The sequence below is a fragment of the Myxine glutinosa genome, chromosome 12 (genome assembly GCF_964187855.1).
Source record: "Myxine glutinosa chromosome 12, kmMyxGlut1.1, whole genome shotgun sequence".
In the NCBI taxonomy this organism is placed as follows: Eukaryota; Metazoa; Chordata; class Myxini; order Myxiniformes; family Myxinidae; genus Myxine; species Myxine glutinosa.
The window spans coordinates 76,531,895-76,549,105 of NC_136272.1; the positions used below are offsets into that span (position 1 = coordinate 76,531,895).

Below are 17,211 nucleotides of genomic sequence, written 5' to 3' on the forward strand. Positions count from 1 at the left end.
GTGCCGATTTCTGTAATAGAGCGATGGATGTTAACCAGTGGTTGGAGAGGTGGTGTGGAAGGCGGTATGGAGGAAGGGCTTGGGTTTGTAAATATGTGGTGATCCCAGCATGGTCATCGTGAGTGTATGCTGACAGGTGGTAGCGGCTAAAGAGTGGCTGAATAAGACAGGGCTTTATACGTTAGAAAGGGGATGATTATGAAGGGATTTGATTGATGTGTTTAAGATAATGAAGGGTATATTATACAGCATATAAAGTGCAGCAAAGAATAGACATTGATATGATGAGGGGCAATAGCTTGAAAGTAAAGAAGTGGGGAGTTAGGCCAGTTATAAGGGAGGGGCTTTCAGTCAGAGAGTAGTGTTAATGCATGGAATGGTCTTCCTGGAAAGGTAGTGGCAGCAGCAAGAATAGATAGGTTTAAATTGGAATTATATAGGTACCTAGACACATTTGGAGATGGATACGGGTGTACAGGGATATTGGCAGGACTTGTCGGTGGTTTGTGTGTGGATGGGTCATGGTATCTGGTGTTGATATAATGCATGCATGATGGGCCGAATGGCCTTCTCCTGCATCAAAGTTCCTTGTATATTTTTACATGTTGCTACTTGCAGGTGCCAGGCAGTGTGGTGTTGTCCAATGTAAGTCTGATAGACAATGGCATGGCCATAATGACCATTGTGTATGGCCCACCAGCCATTTCACATCACTACTCCAGCAAGGAGGTCATCATTCAGGTCAGTTTATTCAAATCTGTGTTTGTTTGTTTGTTGTTTCTTTATTCATTTTGGGTGGTTATCAAATAATCTTGCGGTTTTTTTCTTGTGTCAACCTCAATTGCCTTCAATGTTATACTGCTGAGCAAATGGTGAACAAGGAAATACAAGTATAACTAGAAAGCATCTGAAAATGCAAAGCCCGTCTGCATCCGTTTGTATTCAGACTTCTTTGTGTTACGTATGCTCAACATGACAAAAACAGTTAAACAAAAAAAAAAGACAAAATGAAAATTGACGATTTTATGCAGCCTTGACCTTTGAGCTTCAGATTTAAAAAAAAATCAGCTTCTTGCTTTTGATTGGTGAACCAATTCAGTGACCCAATATGCAAATTCTTAAAATTTCAGGTCATTCGGATGAAAATTGGTGATTTTACGCAACCTTCACCTTTGACCTTTTGATCAAAGAAAAACAATTGGCTTGTTGCTTTTGATTGGTGAATCAATTCAGTGACCCAATATTCAGATTCTTAAAATTTCAGGTCATTCGGATGGAAATTGATGATTTTATGCAACCTTGACATTTGACCTTTTGATCTAAAAAAAACTTTAAAAAACAAAACAATTTTCTTTTAGCTTTTGATACTTATGCTTACTTAAAATTGGGGACTGAAAATAAAAAGTGCTATTCTTTTACAACGGTAAAACATATATCCATATAAATATGAAGAAATAAAAGCTGATCTTCTGTATTCTAGCCTCATATTCTTATTTTGATCTCAAATCCAAATTTCTTGAGTTTTAGCAATAATAACAAATTTGACTTCACTGTTCCAATACTTATGGAGTCACTGTATATATTTATTTGTTGGTTTGTTGTGAGTGGATTGAGTAACATCTGAGATCCGAACCCCAGGATTCTGTAATTGTTGGAAGCAGCCCTGGATTTAACTGCTCAGACCAGTTAACCAACACAGACCCAAACATCCGCATCACCAGAATACATCGCAGCCCTCGACCGCCACAAGGTGATTCTTGTAATTTAAAATAGCAAAGACAAAGTATATAATATGCATGCTGCTTTAGCACAATATTGTGTTCTTGTTGAAGTTTTGTATTTTCTGGTTTCACATCCATGCATCGGTTTATATTGAGCAAATATTTAAAAGTGTTGTTGTGCGATTCCCCTCGGTTAAGACCAGGAATCGCGGATGGCCAAACGATCTTTAATGGAGGCGTTTATTCAATGACGGATTTGACTACGCAAGCACGGGAGGAAGAAGGGGAAGAGGAAGAAGCAGCAATTTACCTGACGCAATCCGAGCAGTCTTCAACCCTGCAAATTAATCTCACACGAACACGGGATTTGGAATGAAAGGGAAAGTAATAAAAGGGTTTATTCAAAATAAATATCGGGACAGGGAAACGCGATGATCAAACTAGAACCTAGGTTGGGACATCCCCACTCACACTTCGGATACAACAATGGGAAAATGAATGAATGAATGAATGGTCATTTTAAGGCCATTTTCCCCGCTACAGCGGGGGTTAGCCTTGCGGGCCCCATGACAATCATGGTTCCCTGTTTGAGGCAATGTTTTTATGGCCGGATGCCCTTCCTGACGCCAACCCTTGGTCACGCTCTTACGATGCGCAGGGATACGGTGTACCTATTCTAAATCGGGGTACACACCGTGATCATTCATCCCAGCAAGCTGGTACTCAATTTGCCGACCTCGGAAGGATGACAGGCTGAGTCAACCCCCCCAGGGGGGGCTGAGTCAACCCCCCCTGGCGTTAATTCAGCGATCAACCGGGATTCAAATCCAGGATCCTAGGATCCCAAGCCGGCACCCTAACCGCTAAGCCAACACCAGGCTAATGGGAGATTGAATAAAATAAATGTCTCGTCGTGTTTTGGGAAATGTGGTGCGTCTTATCTATGTCTGGCAGTGTAGCGTCGGGTCGATCAGGCACCGTCCGACGTGGTTCTGGTCAGCGCGAATCGCTCGGTCCCGTCTGCTGGTGTTCTACCTCCCCCCCTACACCCCCCCACCCCCGTTCACCAGGCCTCTCGTGCTAAGCGAGCGAGCGTGCAACGGTCTCCGGCTGCTGCAGCCCGTGCGCTCGCCATCCGCACGTGAACGCCGGGGAAGATAATCGTCAGCGCTCCAACGTCTTTCCAAACGAACTCCAACCGGGAACGAAAAGCAAGGGCAGAAGGGAGGTCTGGGCAGGAGCGAAGCCAAAGCAAGAAGGGAGGTCGAGACCGAGGTGCGGGCAGGATGGATCCAAAACGAGAAGGCCAAGGGAAGAAAAGGGAGAAGGGCAAAATGCCGGCGAGCGAGCGGTTTTACTCGCGATATTCTGACGTCAGCTCGCTTTTCCTCCAACCAGTCCGTCGCTTATAACCTTCCCGAATCTTTTGATCTCCTCCATCCCCTCCCATTCCTCCTCCATCAGCAGCTGCTGCCTGCTTGTCTTTCCGGTTTGCTTTATTGTAAGGGAGGGGATTTAATTAATGTGGTGCACTAAGGGCCGATCTAAGTGTCTATAGGATGTATTGCCATAAGGGACACTGGGATGCTCACAGAGGGAACGACACACAATGGAGTTAACATATTCCCTAATTCTACTTAACAGACCCCGCCCCCTCATGGCGAGGACGAAGGTACGCACTTATTCCGACATACGGGCTACACAGAACTTATTACAGGTGAGGTTCCCTATCACGACAGCCGGACACCTACCTATGCAGATCTACCTGGATCCAGATATTCCTCTACACCAAAATTCATAACAGTATTTAATCCAAAACCAATTATTTTTTAGGACTCTGGAAAGTCAAAACTATTATTTCCAAAGCAGGTAAGGTTAGGTTTACGGTTGGAATATTAGCTTATGCCTCAAACACCTTTAATTATTTATTTATTTATTTCAAATGCATGGCACAAAATAGCTTAGTAAATATAAAAATCCCTGAAATATTTAATATGTAATTATAGTAAGGGCATTTTATGAGATATTTCACAAATCTGTTAACTAAATTGTTACCAAAAAAATTCTTCACCAATATGTTTGTAAAGGTGTGTAATAAATAACATGTGTTAAAATGTTGAAGTTCAACTCCCGTGGGAAACCCAGAAAAAAAGCTGTTGAATTTGGATACCGAAAAATTATTTTCGAGAATTTTTATTTTTTTAAATCGGCCCTTAAGTAACTTATGAGGGCTCAAATAAGGGTTTTTCATTATTCTGAGTTGATTGTTAACATTTATATTTTCACTTTTACATTTACACACAAAGTAGCTTTTATTTCACATACATATATAGTACTCAAGAGTTATTTCTCATTCCTTCAATAACTGGGAGGAACTCGATCTGTGTGCTCTGCTTTGCATCATTAGCATGGATTCTCTTCATCCAGCCATTCCAGTTGGAGTGTGGGAACTCAGGATCGTTGGCTTTGATCACCCACCCCGCTGCCCAGAGTGTGTCACCTGGAGTGAGGAGTGGCTGATCATGAGCCAGGGAGGAGGAAAGCTCAGCGAGGGGGAGAAACATGATCGCGTTCGTTCCTATCTGTTTCCTGTTCGTAAATGGAATAATCTTTACTTCAGTTCCTCTCAGGATCTTAGCTTTGTCGAGTGCCTTCAACTTCACCCGGGGGAAAGCTGCTGTTGTCTGTGGATCTGGCAAAGGTGGTGCCGGAGAGGTGACTTCGATCCAACCCATTGAGTGAAAGGGAGTGTTTCCGTGAATAGAGACAATGTTTAAATCTATATTGTCTCCAACAAACTGAGTGACTGCATTGTTTGTTTCCCCAACCTCCATAAAGACCACCTGATCATTACTTGACAATTCACTTTCACTGGCTGGCACTTTGGCTGTCATCACTGATTGATCCTCAAGCGCAGCATCAACCGCAACCTCATCATTGATCTGTTCATCGGTTTCCTCCACAATGGTGTCAAGAGTGCCAGAAGTATCTGGAACATCATCTCCACTCCTACTATTAAGGAAGCAGTATTTGTAGTTTTGTGTCTCCGTGTAAGACTCGGTGTATCCCAGCCGGTGGAACTTGTTGAGCATCCATTTTGACCCAAATCTATGATCAAGTTGTATGGCAAGCCCCATTTGGTGTGGCAATACTCCAGACCGAGGTCGACAGGCCTTAATAAAATTCTGCCCCCAAACGGCAACTCTTTCGTCTGTCTTGACAATCGGTCTCAAGAACATCTGAAGGCTTGCAGGAACAAGTGTCAGCTGACTATCGATGTCAGTCATACTGTGTGTGGTGGGGTATGACTTTGGACCTAAATCAATCAAGGCAATATCATTGGATATGAACTTGAGTGCCGTCTTTATGATCCGAGTCTTCTCATCTCCATGGTCAAGATTAGCATGATGCACTCGCAGAATATTGTCGGTGCCATCTTTGAGACAGAGTACATCTGCCCTTCTTTCCTGTGTTGTGAAATACAAGGTGTCTTCGTATTTCTCTAGAAGTTTTATCTTTAGCCAATGCTTTGAATAAGAAAGGCTCTTCTCTGGTGACTGATCAAACTCCTGCAGCTTTTCATGGACTTGGTCCATGTTCATTACCCCATGCTCTAATTCTGAGTCTAACCTAAAGTCTAAATTCAAGGTTCAGTTCTTGGCCCCCTCCTCTTCATCCTTTACCTGTCCCCGCTCGGTCACTTAATCCGCCGTCATGGTCTCCAATTCCACTGCTTCGCCGATGACATCCAGCTTTTCATCTCCACCAAGTTCGTCTCCACCGACACCCACTCTATCCTGACAAACTGCATCACTGAAATAAAATCCTGGCTTCAAATCAACTTCCTCAAGCTTAACTGTGATAAATCTGAAATAATCATCATTGGCCCAAAAACGCTCACAAAATCCACCCATAACTTTGCCCTCAACATCGACGGTATCCCAGTATCCACCTCCCCTCACATCCGGAATCTTGGCGTCATCTTTGACCAAACCCTTTCCTTCGACAAATACACTAAACAGATCACAAAGTCAGCCTTCTTTCACCTGAAAAACATTGCCCGTCTCCGCTCATCCCTCTCCTCCACGGCTGCAGAAACCCTCATCCACGCCTTCATCACCTCCCGTCTGGACTACTGCAATAGCCTCCTCTATGGTTCACCCTCAAAAATCACCAATAAACTCCAATACATTCAGAACTCCGCTGCCCGTCTACTCACCCATTCCCGGACCCGTGACCACATCACCCCCGTCCTTTACAAGCTTCACTGGCTCCCCATCCCCCAGAGAATCCAGTACAAAATCCTCCTCTTGACATACAAAGCCCTCCATAACCTGGCCCCATCCTACCTGGCTGACCTCCTCTCCAGACACACTCCCACCCGCAACCTCCGCTCTGCTGGTACAAACCTCCTGACCCCCTCCATCCGGACCAAATTCAGATCCTGGGGGGACAGGGCCTTCTCCATCGCTGCGCCCACCCTCTGGAACTCACTACCTCACACCATCAGAGACTCCTCCTCACTCACCACATTCAAAACATCACTAAAGACCCACCTGTTCAACACTGCATTCAACATTCAACCCACAGCATTTAACCCCTGACTATCTCTTCTCCTTCTCCCTCCTTTTGCTTTAAATATTTCCCTATTGATTCTTGTCTTTTTTGAAATTGTTGTTTTCATGTATTGTTATGCATTATGTTTGCCACTCTGTCAAAGCGCCTTTGGGCTTCTGGAAAAGCGCTATACAAAATAAATGAATTATTATTATTATTAACCATTCGCAGAATTCAATAAAAACTGCCTCTCGCTCCTCATCAATACTCCTCTGTCCTCTCTTCCTTTTTCCTTCCTCATCAGTCTTGGACAAACTGTCACCTCTCGCAAACATAAGTTTGCATCGCAAATGGTACAGTGTTTCTTCTGCTACCAAGTCGTTGATCCCTTCCAGGCGTCCAGTGACTTCAGTGCCCCAGTCATCCCCGCGACTCCGTGCTGTCTTCAGCAAGCTTGCCTTCAGTGTATCTGCAGTCAAATTATCTGGCACTCTGTATTTCTTTCTAGCTTGTGCTGGATTATTTTTGTAGAGCTGGGCTGGTTGGTTGCAAAGAATGCATACATCCTTATACAGGAGGTCAACTGACTGTGATCTTCTAGAACTGCAGCCAGTTGATGAACTGAACTCACAAGTAGTGCGTCTTCTCTTCAACTTTGATGACTCTTTCTCTGCCTTTGATGCTTGAGCTGACTTCTTGGTGGTTGCAACAAAGTTGTTGTACAGATCATTTTTACACTTCTGGTGGTACCTCAGTTTTCCTTCCTTTTGAGGCTCCTTCATACGTTCCACAACAGTAACATTTTCGACAGTTTCTGCTTGTTTCAATAAAGTTGAGTATCCCTTTGGAGTTGCCTGTATGAGCCTTTCAGCTGGTGTATCCGAGCGTGCACAGATGAAGCAATTGAGCACAGGTGGAGTAACGTCTTCATCCATATTGCTAGACTCCATGTCCTGCAAAGTAGAAAATGAGATATATTTAGAAATTATTTTTCCACAAAGGAGTGTCTGTGGTGAAATATAAATGTTAACAATCAACTCAGAATCATGAAAAACCCTTATTTGACCCCTCATAAGTTACTTAAGGGCCGATTTAAAAAAATAAAAATTCTCGAAAATAATTTTTCGGTACCCGAATTCAACAGCTTTTTTTCTGGGTTTCCCACGGGAGTTGACCTTCAACATTTTAACACATGTTATTACACACCTTTACAAACATATTGGTGAAGAAATTTTTTGGTAACAATTTAGTTAACAGATTTTCATATGTTTCCCTTACTATTATCCCACACACAAGAAACGAAAGCCAGGGCTTAGCAATTGGTTCATAGCTGTCCATCTATCTGTCTTTCCACCAATGTCAGTTTATGATCGAGGAACAACTTAATTTAAATTTTATTTTCCACGTATTCATGGTTTTTCACAGGATTTTTTATTTTCCTTTATGAATCACAAACCACTGGGAGCCTATCCTCCCCTTTTCCCATTGAAACAATGCCCCCACCGGATTCGAAATTTGTGGCATTTTCCAGGAACATATCCCCCGCAAATGTCGGGGTCCGACAGCATGACAATTCTGTGGGAATTAACCCATCTGTAATTCTGGGGTAATTAATTCGTCCGTATGGTCTCAGTCTTAGCAAGAAATCTTAAAGCCATCTGACTGCCAATGTTCAATATTAACTCAAAAATTCAACAAAAAGGGGCTTTGATTGATCAGAATGCAGATTAGCACTCTTTAAAATTGTTCACTCAAGTTACATCACAGCTGAGCTTTCCCTCAACACACAAACTGCAGTTTGGTTTAAATAGAAAGTCCAACTATTACCTCCTTGGGGCCATTTGGCATGCTCACTTAAATGGTACTCAGGAAGTGATGCCTCCGACATTCTATTCACAATGGTGTTTCACAGGTGGCAGAAGTGGGATCTGCTGGCCGACCTTCTCCTCTGCACACAATGGAGCGCCCAAAAAACCTCATGCAGGGCTCATGAGCTACAATGCAATCAGTGGTGTCATGTATGTATCTGGTAAGTAATCTTCGAGTGAAGACCTCCTTGAGGAGTACATCAAAAGTACCCGATTATGATGGTTGGCTTATGTTTTTTGAGGAAAACCAATTTGTATATTATGAGTGCAAGAACGTTTTTTTCAAAAATGGATTATTTGTTTTCAAACTTCAAATCTGTTCTTTTCTCATTTTGGTTATATTTAATATAACTTTTCAGCCGAAATATTAAATTTGATGAACAAATTGAAAATCATTCAGTGATAAAATGTCTGATAGAGGAAGGCATACACTGCAGGAAATGTATATTGATATGGTGAAAATCTGACTGGGGATGCCATTCCTTGAGCAACTGTTAAGGTGAATTATTGAGATGAAAGCAGGTGAATAAGAGGTGAAAGATTATCCCACAAGTGATTGCAACACAACAGTCACCTTTTCATTATAGGCCTACTTACCCATAAGTGATGAAAATTTGCCAATGTGCAAAATATGATTTTGTGTTACTGGAGGTTAGCGACTTGCTCCGTTGGTGACATGGCAAACATTTTCTGGATTATTTTTCTCGTTTTCCGATTTGAAGCAAATTCATGGTGTGCTCTGAATTCCATAATCAAAGTTCTGTCACTCGGATTAATAGTCTCCATCTTCATGAAATTATTGTAAAATTGTCGTGTCCATTACTCGACCTGTAAGTCACATATGCCTTTGTGTACCTACTGTTGTGTTTTTATTACTAATTCATGACGCAGGGACTGTAGCGGTTATATATATATATATATATATATATATATATATATATATATATATATATATATATATATATATATATATATATATATATATATATATATATATATATATCGATATATATCGATATATATATCTTGATATATACATATATCTTGATATATACATATATCTTGATATATATATCTTGATATATATATATCTTGATATATATATATATATATATATATATATATATATATATATATATATATATATATATGTATATATATATATATATATATATATATACAGTATATATATATATATATATATATATATACAGTATATATATATATATATATATATATATATATATATATATATATATATATATATATATATATATATATATATATATCTTGATATATATATCTTCATATGTATATATGTATATCTGTATCTGTATATGTATATATGTATATCCAGTCCCTGGTGTTGGGCTAGCGGCTAGGGTGCCGGCTTAGGATCCTAGGATCCTGGGTTCGAATCCCGGTCAATCGCTGAATTAACACCAGGGGGGTTGACTCAGCCTGTCATCCTTCCGAGGTCGGCTAATTGAGTACCAGTTCACTGGTAATTCCCTGTTTGTCGTTAAAGGCGGCAAAAAGGGTTGGCGTCAGGAAGGGCATCCGGCCGTAAAACATTGCTTCAAAAAGGGGACCGAAAAACAACAACAACCACGGTTCCCGAAAAAGGCCAACCCCCGCTTTGCGGGGAAAAATGGCCTCTAAAGGTGGTTTTTTTTTGTTTGTTTTTTGTATATATGTATATATTGTTGTGGATATGAGAATGTTGTTTTTTTATTGTTGTGTAATGAATTGTTGTAAAATGTCACCCTCCTTCCTGCAATTGTTGTTGTATAAAGGTCAAAGGGCGTTCCCATAATTAATTCCATAAAACATACACGAAGGACACCATATATCCCTGTTCAGTAGTTATATCCTTATTATGTGTATTAGTGTAAGGCTGTGTCTTCCATTAATTGAAATACTCCATTGCACCAAGTGAAATAAGAGTAGATCCCCTTTCCCTTCACATTCCCCTTCCAACAAATTGCCAACTGTTCCCTCCGCGACTCCATTCGCCACGAGGTCGGCTCGGAGAAGAAGGGGGAGGAGCTGCCGACTCCTGGGCGTGCCTGCCCATCGTCATCAAGGGCGGAGGCAGAGGGCCGTGCCGACCAACCAGGGCCGAGGTGAGCTCACCGATGGGCGTGTCCTGGACACCAGCGGCTTGATCGCCTGAGGCGCTATAAAGAGCGCGCGCGAAAGCCTTGAAGTTGTTGGACTAAGAAAGAGAGAGGAGAGAAGGGGCGAAGCGAAGCAAAGAGAGCAAGAGTCGAGGAGGGAGGAGATCAGATCACAGACAAGCTAAAAGAGAGTCCTGGAGTTTGTGAGAGAGGGAGAGAGAACCCGTCACGCCAGACCCCCCACCAGCAGCGTTGGCTCCACCAAGCAGCTCCGGCCCGTTACCCCGCGCACACGACAGGATCGGTGGCATCGGCGGCCGTCGAGGTCCAGCCCGACGTCCCGTGCGGGTTCAAGCTCCAGCCAGCTCCGTGCCTTCCTCCCCCTCCAGCCACCCACCTCCTTCCAGCCAATCCACTCTGCAATTCCCCATGTGAGTCCGTCTTTGTTTGTTCTGTCCAGGGTATTAATTAAGCCTGTTTAGATAAGCTAGCGATTTTCACTGTTTCTCTTTGATTTCTTCTGTAAATTATTTTATTATCCTTCCTTCTCCTTGGTTACTTTTGGTTGTAAATAGCAAATAAATTATATTCGTATTCCCTACTTCTGTCTTCCTCTTCTTCACATCCGTGTCGCCTTTGTCTTTTCCCATTGAATATCTGTGGCACGATTTGGCCCACGTTTAAGGGATCGGGTCTAGTCATTGTAAAAACAGTTCGGGCCGCCGCGCCATCCGCTCGGCAAATTAACATCTTATCCACGGTCCGTAACAATATGTATACTGAAACGCAAAAGAAACTTACCACCTTTGAAACCTTTAAATATCAACAATAACACTGCGTGTAGTAAATGTGTGAACTTATTTGTGGACAATAGTGTCCTCACTGTCAGACAAAACGGTCACGGATGGTCACTTGAACCTTCAATGGTCACTTCATAGCACAGCTGTTGAACAGCCGTTTTGACTGTCAGTGATTAGCCAAGGGGTACGGGATGATTTTAATGAGCTGCACGTGATGTCTTGATATTGGCTTTAAAAAGGCCAGTGCAAAATGGGCATTTTGACCGAAAAATTTGACCATTTTGACCATCTTCAAAAAGACCGAAAACGCAAAAGAAACTTACCACTTGTTTGAAATGTAATAAAATTGTAACAGTTCAAAATAAAACAAACCCAACAATTGCTAATTGAAACATTGGCATTTTATTCATGACATGTCAAGTTTTTGACCAAGATCCACCATCTCATCAGTTTGTTCTCCAGTACAGAACAGCACAGGGTGCAATGTCAGTCCCCTTTCAATAGCGTGTGTGGCCACCATTGTTTTGGATACAGGCAGTGCATCGTCGGCGTATACTGCCTACTAGTCTTTGGATGGATTGCTGCTGGATTCTGTCCCACTCCGTCCTCAATGTCTGAAGCAGCTCTGCCCGTGTCCTAGCCCTGCCAACTACGCGTCTCCCAAGCTCATCCCACAGGTGCTCCATGGGATTCAGGTCAGGGGAGAGTGCAGGCCACTGCATGGTGTTGATGTTCTCACCTTGGAGAAATGCAGTGGTAAAGCGAGCAGCATGGGGACGAGCGTTGTCATGCTGAAAGGTTCTCAGTTCTGGGTGGTCTCAGGTCTCAGTTCTGGGTGGTCTCAGGTCTCAGTTCTGGGTATTTAAAGGTTTCAAAGGTGGTAAGTTTCTTTTGCGTTTTCGGTCTTTTTGAAGTTGGTCAAAATGGTCAAATTTTTCGGTCAAAATGCCCATTTTGCACTGGCCTTTTTAAAGCCAATATCAAGACATCACGTGCAGCTCATTAAAATCATCCCGTACCCCTTGGCTAATCACTGACAGTCAAAACAGCTGTTCAACAGCTGTGCTATGAAGTGACCATTGAAGGTTCAAGTGACCATCCGTGACCATTTTGTCTGACAGTGAGGACACTATTGTCCACAAATAAGTTCACACATTTACTACACGCAGTGTTATTGTTGATATTTAAAGTTTCAAAGGTGGTAAGTTTCTTTGCGTTTTCGGTCTTTTTGAAGTTGGTCAAAATGGTCAAATTTTTCGGTCAAAATGCCCATTTTGCACTGGCCTTTTTAAAGCCAATATCAAGACATCACGTGCAGCTCATTAAAATCATCCCGTACCCCTTGGCTAATCACTGACAGTCAAAAGGGCTGTTCAACAGCTGTGCTATGAAGTGACCATTGAAGGTTCAAGTGACCATCCGTGACCATTTTGTCTGACAGCGAGGACACTATTGTCCACAAATAAGTTCACACATTTACTACACGCAGTGTTATTGTTGATATTTAAAGGTTTCAAAGGTGGTAAGTTTCTTTTGCGTTTCAGTATATATATGTGTATATGTATATATATATATATGTATATATATATATATATATATATATATATATATATATATATATATATATATATATTGTTACGGATCGCGGATTAAAGATGTTATTTTACCGAGCGGTTGGTATTACCGCGTCCGAAACAGTTACTCCCCGATTAGAACCCGATTCCACCCGACGTTGACCAGATCGCACCGCAGATATTCAATCGGGAAACCTCTAAAGCGACCGAAAGAGAATGAAAAGAGAAGAAGACAGAGTACGGAGGAAGAACAGATTTATTATACACACACAAGCAAAAAAGAAAGAGCGACCAAAATTATTTACAGCAATGGATGGAAGAAGCAGTCACACAGTGCATCGTTAGCTTAAACTATTCATTTTACTTAACCCCAAGACAACGAGTAGGACAGACGACGTTCACACTTACACGGGGGATATTGCAGGCAGGTAGGGCTTGAGGTGGATTGCTGGAGAGGGAGGCAGGGTCGGAGGCAGCAGCTCTCAATTCCTCGCGGTTTTGGCGGGAAAACCCTCCGTCGCGTATCCGCTGCCGATGCTGTAGACGTCACGCGCTGGCTCGGTCACACCTGCTCCTCTCCTTCTGGTGGAGCCGTCTCCCTCCTCTCAGCGCGTCTCTCCAAAGTTGGTTTCCTCTCCTCTTTGGCTTGGAGCGTCTCGCCTCTCACCGCTCACAGCTCAGCTCACAGCTCCTTTTTGTATGTCACCCTCTTCGCTCATCTCTCATCTGATCTGCCGAAGCAGTCCCTTCCAGTCCCTTTTATTACTCCGGGCGGAATCAAGCCGCCGGCTGCGAGGGCACGCCTACCGGGGTCGCTAACCGCGGTGCTGGTTGGCCAAGTGGGGGTTGGCTCACTCCTCCCCTCTATGACGAGGTGGAGACACGCCTTTCTTCTCCGAGATTAGCACATGGGCAATGGCGGCTTGCGGGAGTGAACACCACTCGCACCCCTTTTGAAAGGCACTTTGGAGAGCGGAGATGTTTGGGGAAATTGAAAGGGCCTACGCTTATTTTGTTTGATACAATGCAAAGTCAATCTAGTGGGAAACACATATTTAGCCTACATAGAATAAGGAAATACACTATTTAAAAAGATATATCGTGGCCTGTGTGTAAGTTTCATGAATTAACTAGGAGGACGGCTGCGACCATTATTTACATTACGAGGGTGTTACACACAACAAAACCATACTTTTCACATTCGTTACACTTCCTCCAAAATTGTTACACTTCTCAAAAACCGTTACACTTCTCAAATTCGTTACACTTCTCAAAACCGTTACAATATATATATATATATATATATATATATATATATATATATATATATATATATATATATTCATTATATTTATTTCTACATGGTATTAGTCATTGCAATTTTCTGTTTTCATTATCTTGATTTTCATTTTATATTATATATTATTCACAAGCCACTTCTGGCTGCGATGATTTCATAATTATTATGAAAATTTCATTAAAAAAATTCATAGTTTCATAACCATGACTTTAATTGAATTAAAATAAAAAATATATATATATACAGACTTGGCATTTAATATGGAATATTTTTTTTGTGAGGGTGAACTTACTTTTCAAGATGACTTCGAACCAAAAGTTCATTGGAATTATGTTGAAATTATTCTAGATTTTGTTAATGTGACCTTTAAAAGAAAGAAAAGCCACATTTGACATTTCAAAGCAAATAAATTGATCCTTGAAAGTCATGTAAACTGATATCGAACTCAATTCACGGACAGTACTGTGTTAAACTTCTGTACGTTTTCCAGAAGTATCTCTTTATTTTGCACATTAGCCAAAAAAATTTTTAAACAAAAGTTAAATTACGACTGGGATTACGGACAGTAAAATTACAGTTCAGTACTTCGTGTAACCCCCATGAGCATTCAGGAGAGCACGTACACGTTGAGGCATGCTGTTCATGAGATTTGCCAAGGTTTGGACAGGAATCGCTTGCCATGCAGTTACAATAGCCTGCTGCAATTCACGCACAGAGGCAGGCTGCTGGTCCAAGTTGTCGATTTGACACGTTAATTCTGCCCACAAGTTCTCTATCGGATTCATATCCGGGGACATGGCAGGCCACTCCATATGCTCTACACCACGGTCAGCAAGAAAGTGTTGGATCATGCGAGCACTATGAGGCCGTGCATTGTCATCTTGGAAGACAAAGTTTCCTCGAAAGGCTGCACGAACAAATGGAAGCAATGTTTCTTCCAGAATGGCCCTGTACTTGAACTTGTTCAGGTTTCCATTCAGAACAACCAGGTCAGTTTTTCCCCCTGCATGAAAAGCAGCCCAAACGGTCACCCCACCACCTCCAGCTTGGACTCTTGGCACTATACAATCTTCATTGTTGACTTCATGCACTTGTCTGCGCACTCGGACGCGGCCATATTGACGATAGACCAGAAATCTAGGCTTGTCACTGAAGATCACGTGATTCCAGTGTCCTGGCTGCCATTGACGATGCTCTCTGGCCCACTGCAATCGGCGCTGGCGGTGTTGTCTGGTCAGACGTGGCTTTCTCAGGGGACGCCTGGCACGATAGCCTGTTTGAACCAGTCTCTGGTTGACTAGCCTTCTGGATACAGGCACATTTGTCAGTTGCTGCCACTCAGCCCTAAGCCGATTAGCTGACTTGGTACAGCCATTGCGGACTAACCGGTGCAGCTGGCGATCATCCCTCCTTGTGGTTCTGCGGGGATGTCCTGGCCTCGGTATTGGAGTAGGGACAGCCCTCTGAGCATTTCGTTTCAGGATCTTTGACACCTGACCTTGAGTGATGCCATACTGCCGAACAATAGCACGCTGTTTCATGCCGGAATTTCGTAAAGCCACCACTAAATGACAAACAGCATTGTCGAGTTGACGGACCATCTCCATGGGAAGCGGCAATAACTTTTGTAGTCTTGCAGCAGTTGTTTTCCACTAATACAGAACGCAACAACCCTTATATACTCGATTGTGAAGCCAATTGTCAAATGTACCTGTCCGTACATTTTGTCACGCCACCTGTCATATAATCCTGTTATTGACTTCTTGCTGCGACAGACAATCAGTGACATGGTTCTTTTAACAAATAAATCACCGAAGCATAAAAGAAACTCACCAGATTGATATACCGAGTTCAGAAGTAAACCAAGTCAAGAAAAAAAAATTATTCCATATTAAATGCCAAGTCTGTATATATATATATATATATATATATACTAGCAGAAGTACCCGGCATTGCCGGGCGGGGGGAGGGGAGGGAGGGGGAGGGGAGATGAGGGGAGGGTAATGGGGGGGGGGGAGGGGAGGAGAGGGGGGAGGGGGAGGGAGGAGAGGGGGGGGGGAGGGGAGAAGAAGGGAGGGGGGGGGAAGTACCCAGCATTCCGTGTATAAATGTGAGGGAGAAGAGGAGGGGGGAGGGGAGGGAGGGGGGGGAGGGGAGAAGAGGGGGGGGGAGGGATGGGAGAGGGGGGGGGAGGGATGGGAGAGGAGAGGGGAAGGGGTAGGGGGGGGAGGGGAAGGGGTAGGGGGTAGGGGAAGGGGTAGGGGGGAGGGGGGAAAAGGGAGGGGGGAAAAGGGAGGAGGAGGGGGTAGGGGGAAGGGAGGGGAGGACGGAGGGGGGGAGGGGAAGAGGGAAGGGAGGGAGGGCCAGTCAACAATGACGTTGCAGTTCTCATGGTCGGAGAGCAGCACAACAATCGCGACATCGTCCTGAATCTTCGCAACAGCACGAAGCGGATTTTGGAGACTCACTGATCCTGTGACGCCCTCCAGTACCGGCGTTGCCGGGGCGGGGGAAGGGAGACCCGTACATTCCCAACCCGTACATTCGCCCTCTCGACTCAAGCTCACTCGGACAAAAGCCTCGCACAAATTACACCGTGAAGGCCAATGGCCATGTCTATGCCACAAATCAAGTACGTGAGCGAGTCGGGGCGCATTGAATTGAAAATATATAGAACGCTCATACTCAGTGAAAAGTGAAGCTACAATATTTTTGAAAAATTTCATTGGTTGCTAGGAGACGGCAGCATGTAAAAACCGTTTGAATATTTGCAATACAGTTTGATCCAGAGGTAAGTGGTATGGTCTTGCTGGTTGGTGGACACGATATGTGTAAGGGAAATTATTTTGGTGTCCTGTATCTGGTCGTGCTAGTTGGTGAACACGGTACATTTAAGGAAATGATTTTCTGTCATTCTTCTGAGTGGTTGCTTCTCCTTCCCCGTATTTTTGTTCATTTTATTGTCTTTTTCCACTCTCTTGAGTTGTGGGCCTTCCTTGAGTGGTATTACATTTATCATCATCATCATTGGAATGTCCCTGTTGTAAGATACGGACATCAAGTCCGTATCTTGACGCAGAGAGCATCAAGCACATCTTTTTATACCAGGCAACGGCAACGGCAACGCACTAACGCAGACCTCGCTCGGCCCCCGCCCACAGCGACCTCTCTCGGCCCCGCCCACAGCTGCCTCGCTCGACCCCGCCCACAGCGACCTCGCCCGGGCCCGCCCACAGCGACCCTCGCTCGGTCCCCGCCCACAGCGACCTCG

General features: G+C 43.5%; 1 protein-coding gene across 1 annotated transcript in view; it reads left to right on the top strand.

Moving 5' to 3' along the window:
• Positions 1 to 17,211, top strand: part of PKHD1L1 (PKHD1 like 1) — a 513,959-nt gene that overhangs the window by 383,186 nt on the left and 113,562 nt on the right. The window contains exons 66-68 of the mRNA XM_078766275.1: positions 619 to 741; positions 1,639 to 1,750; positions 8,191 to 8,307. Coding sequence (XP_078622401.1) covers positions 619 to 741; positions 1,639 to 1,750; positions 8,191 to 8,307 — 352 coding nt within the window. The remainder of the gene's footprint in view (positions 1 to 618; positions 742 to 1,638; positions 1,751 to 8,190; positions 8,308 to 17,211) is intronic.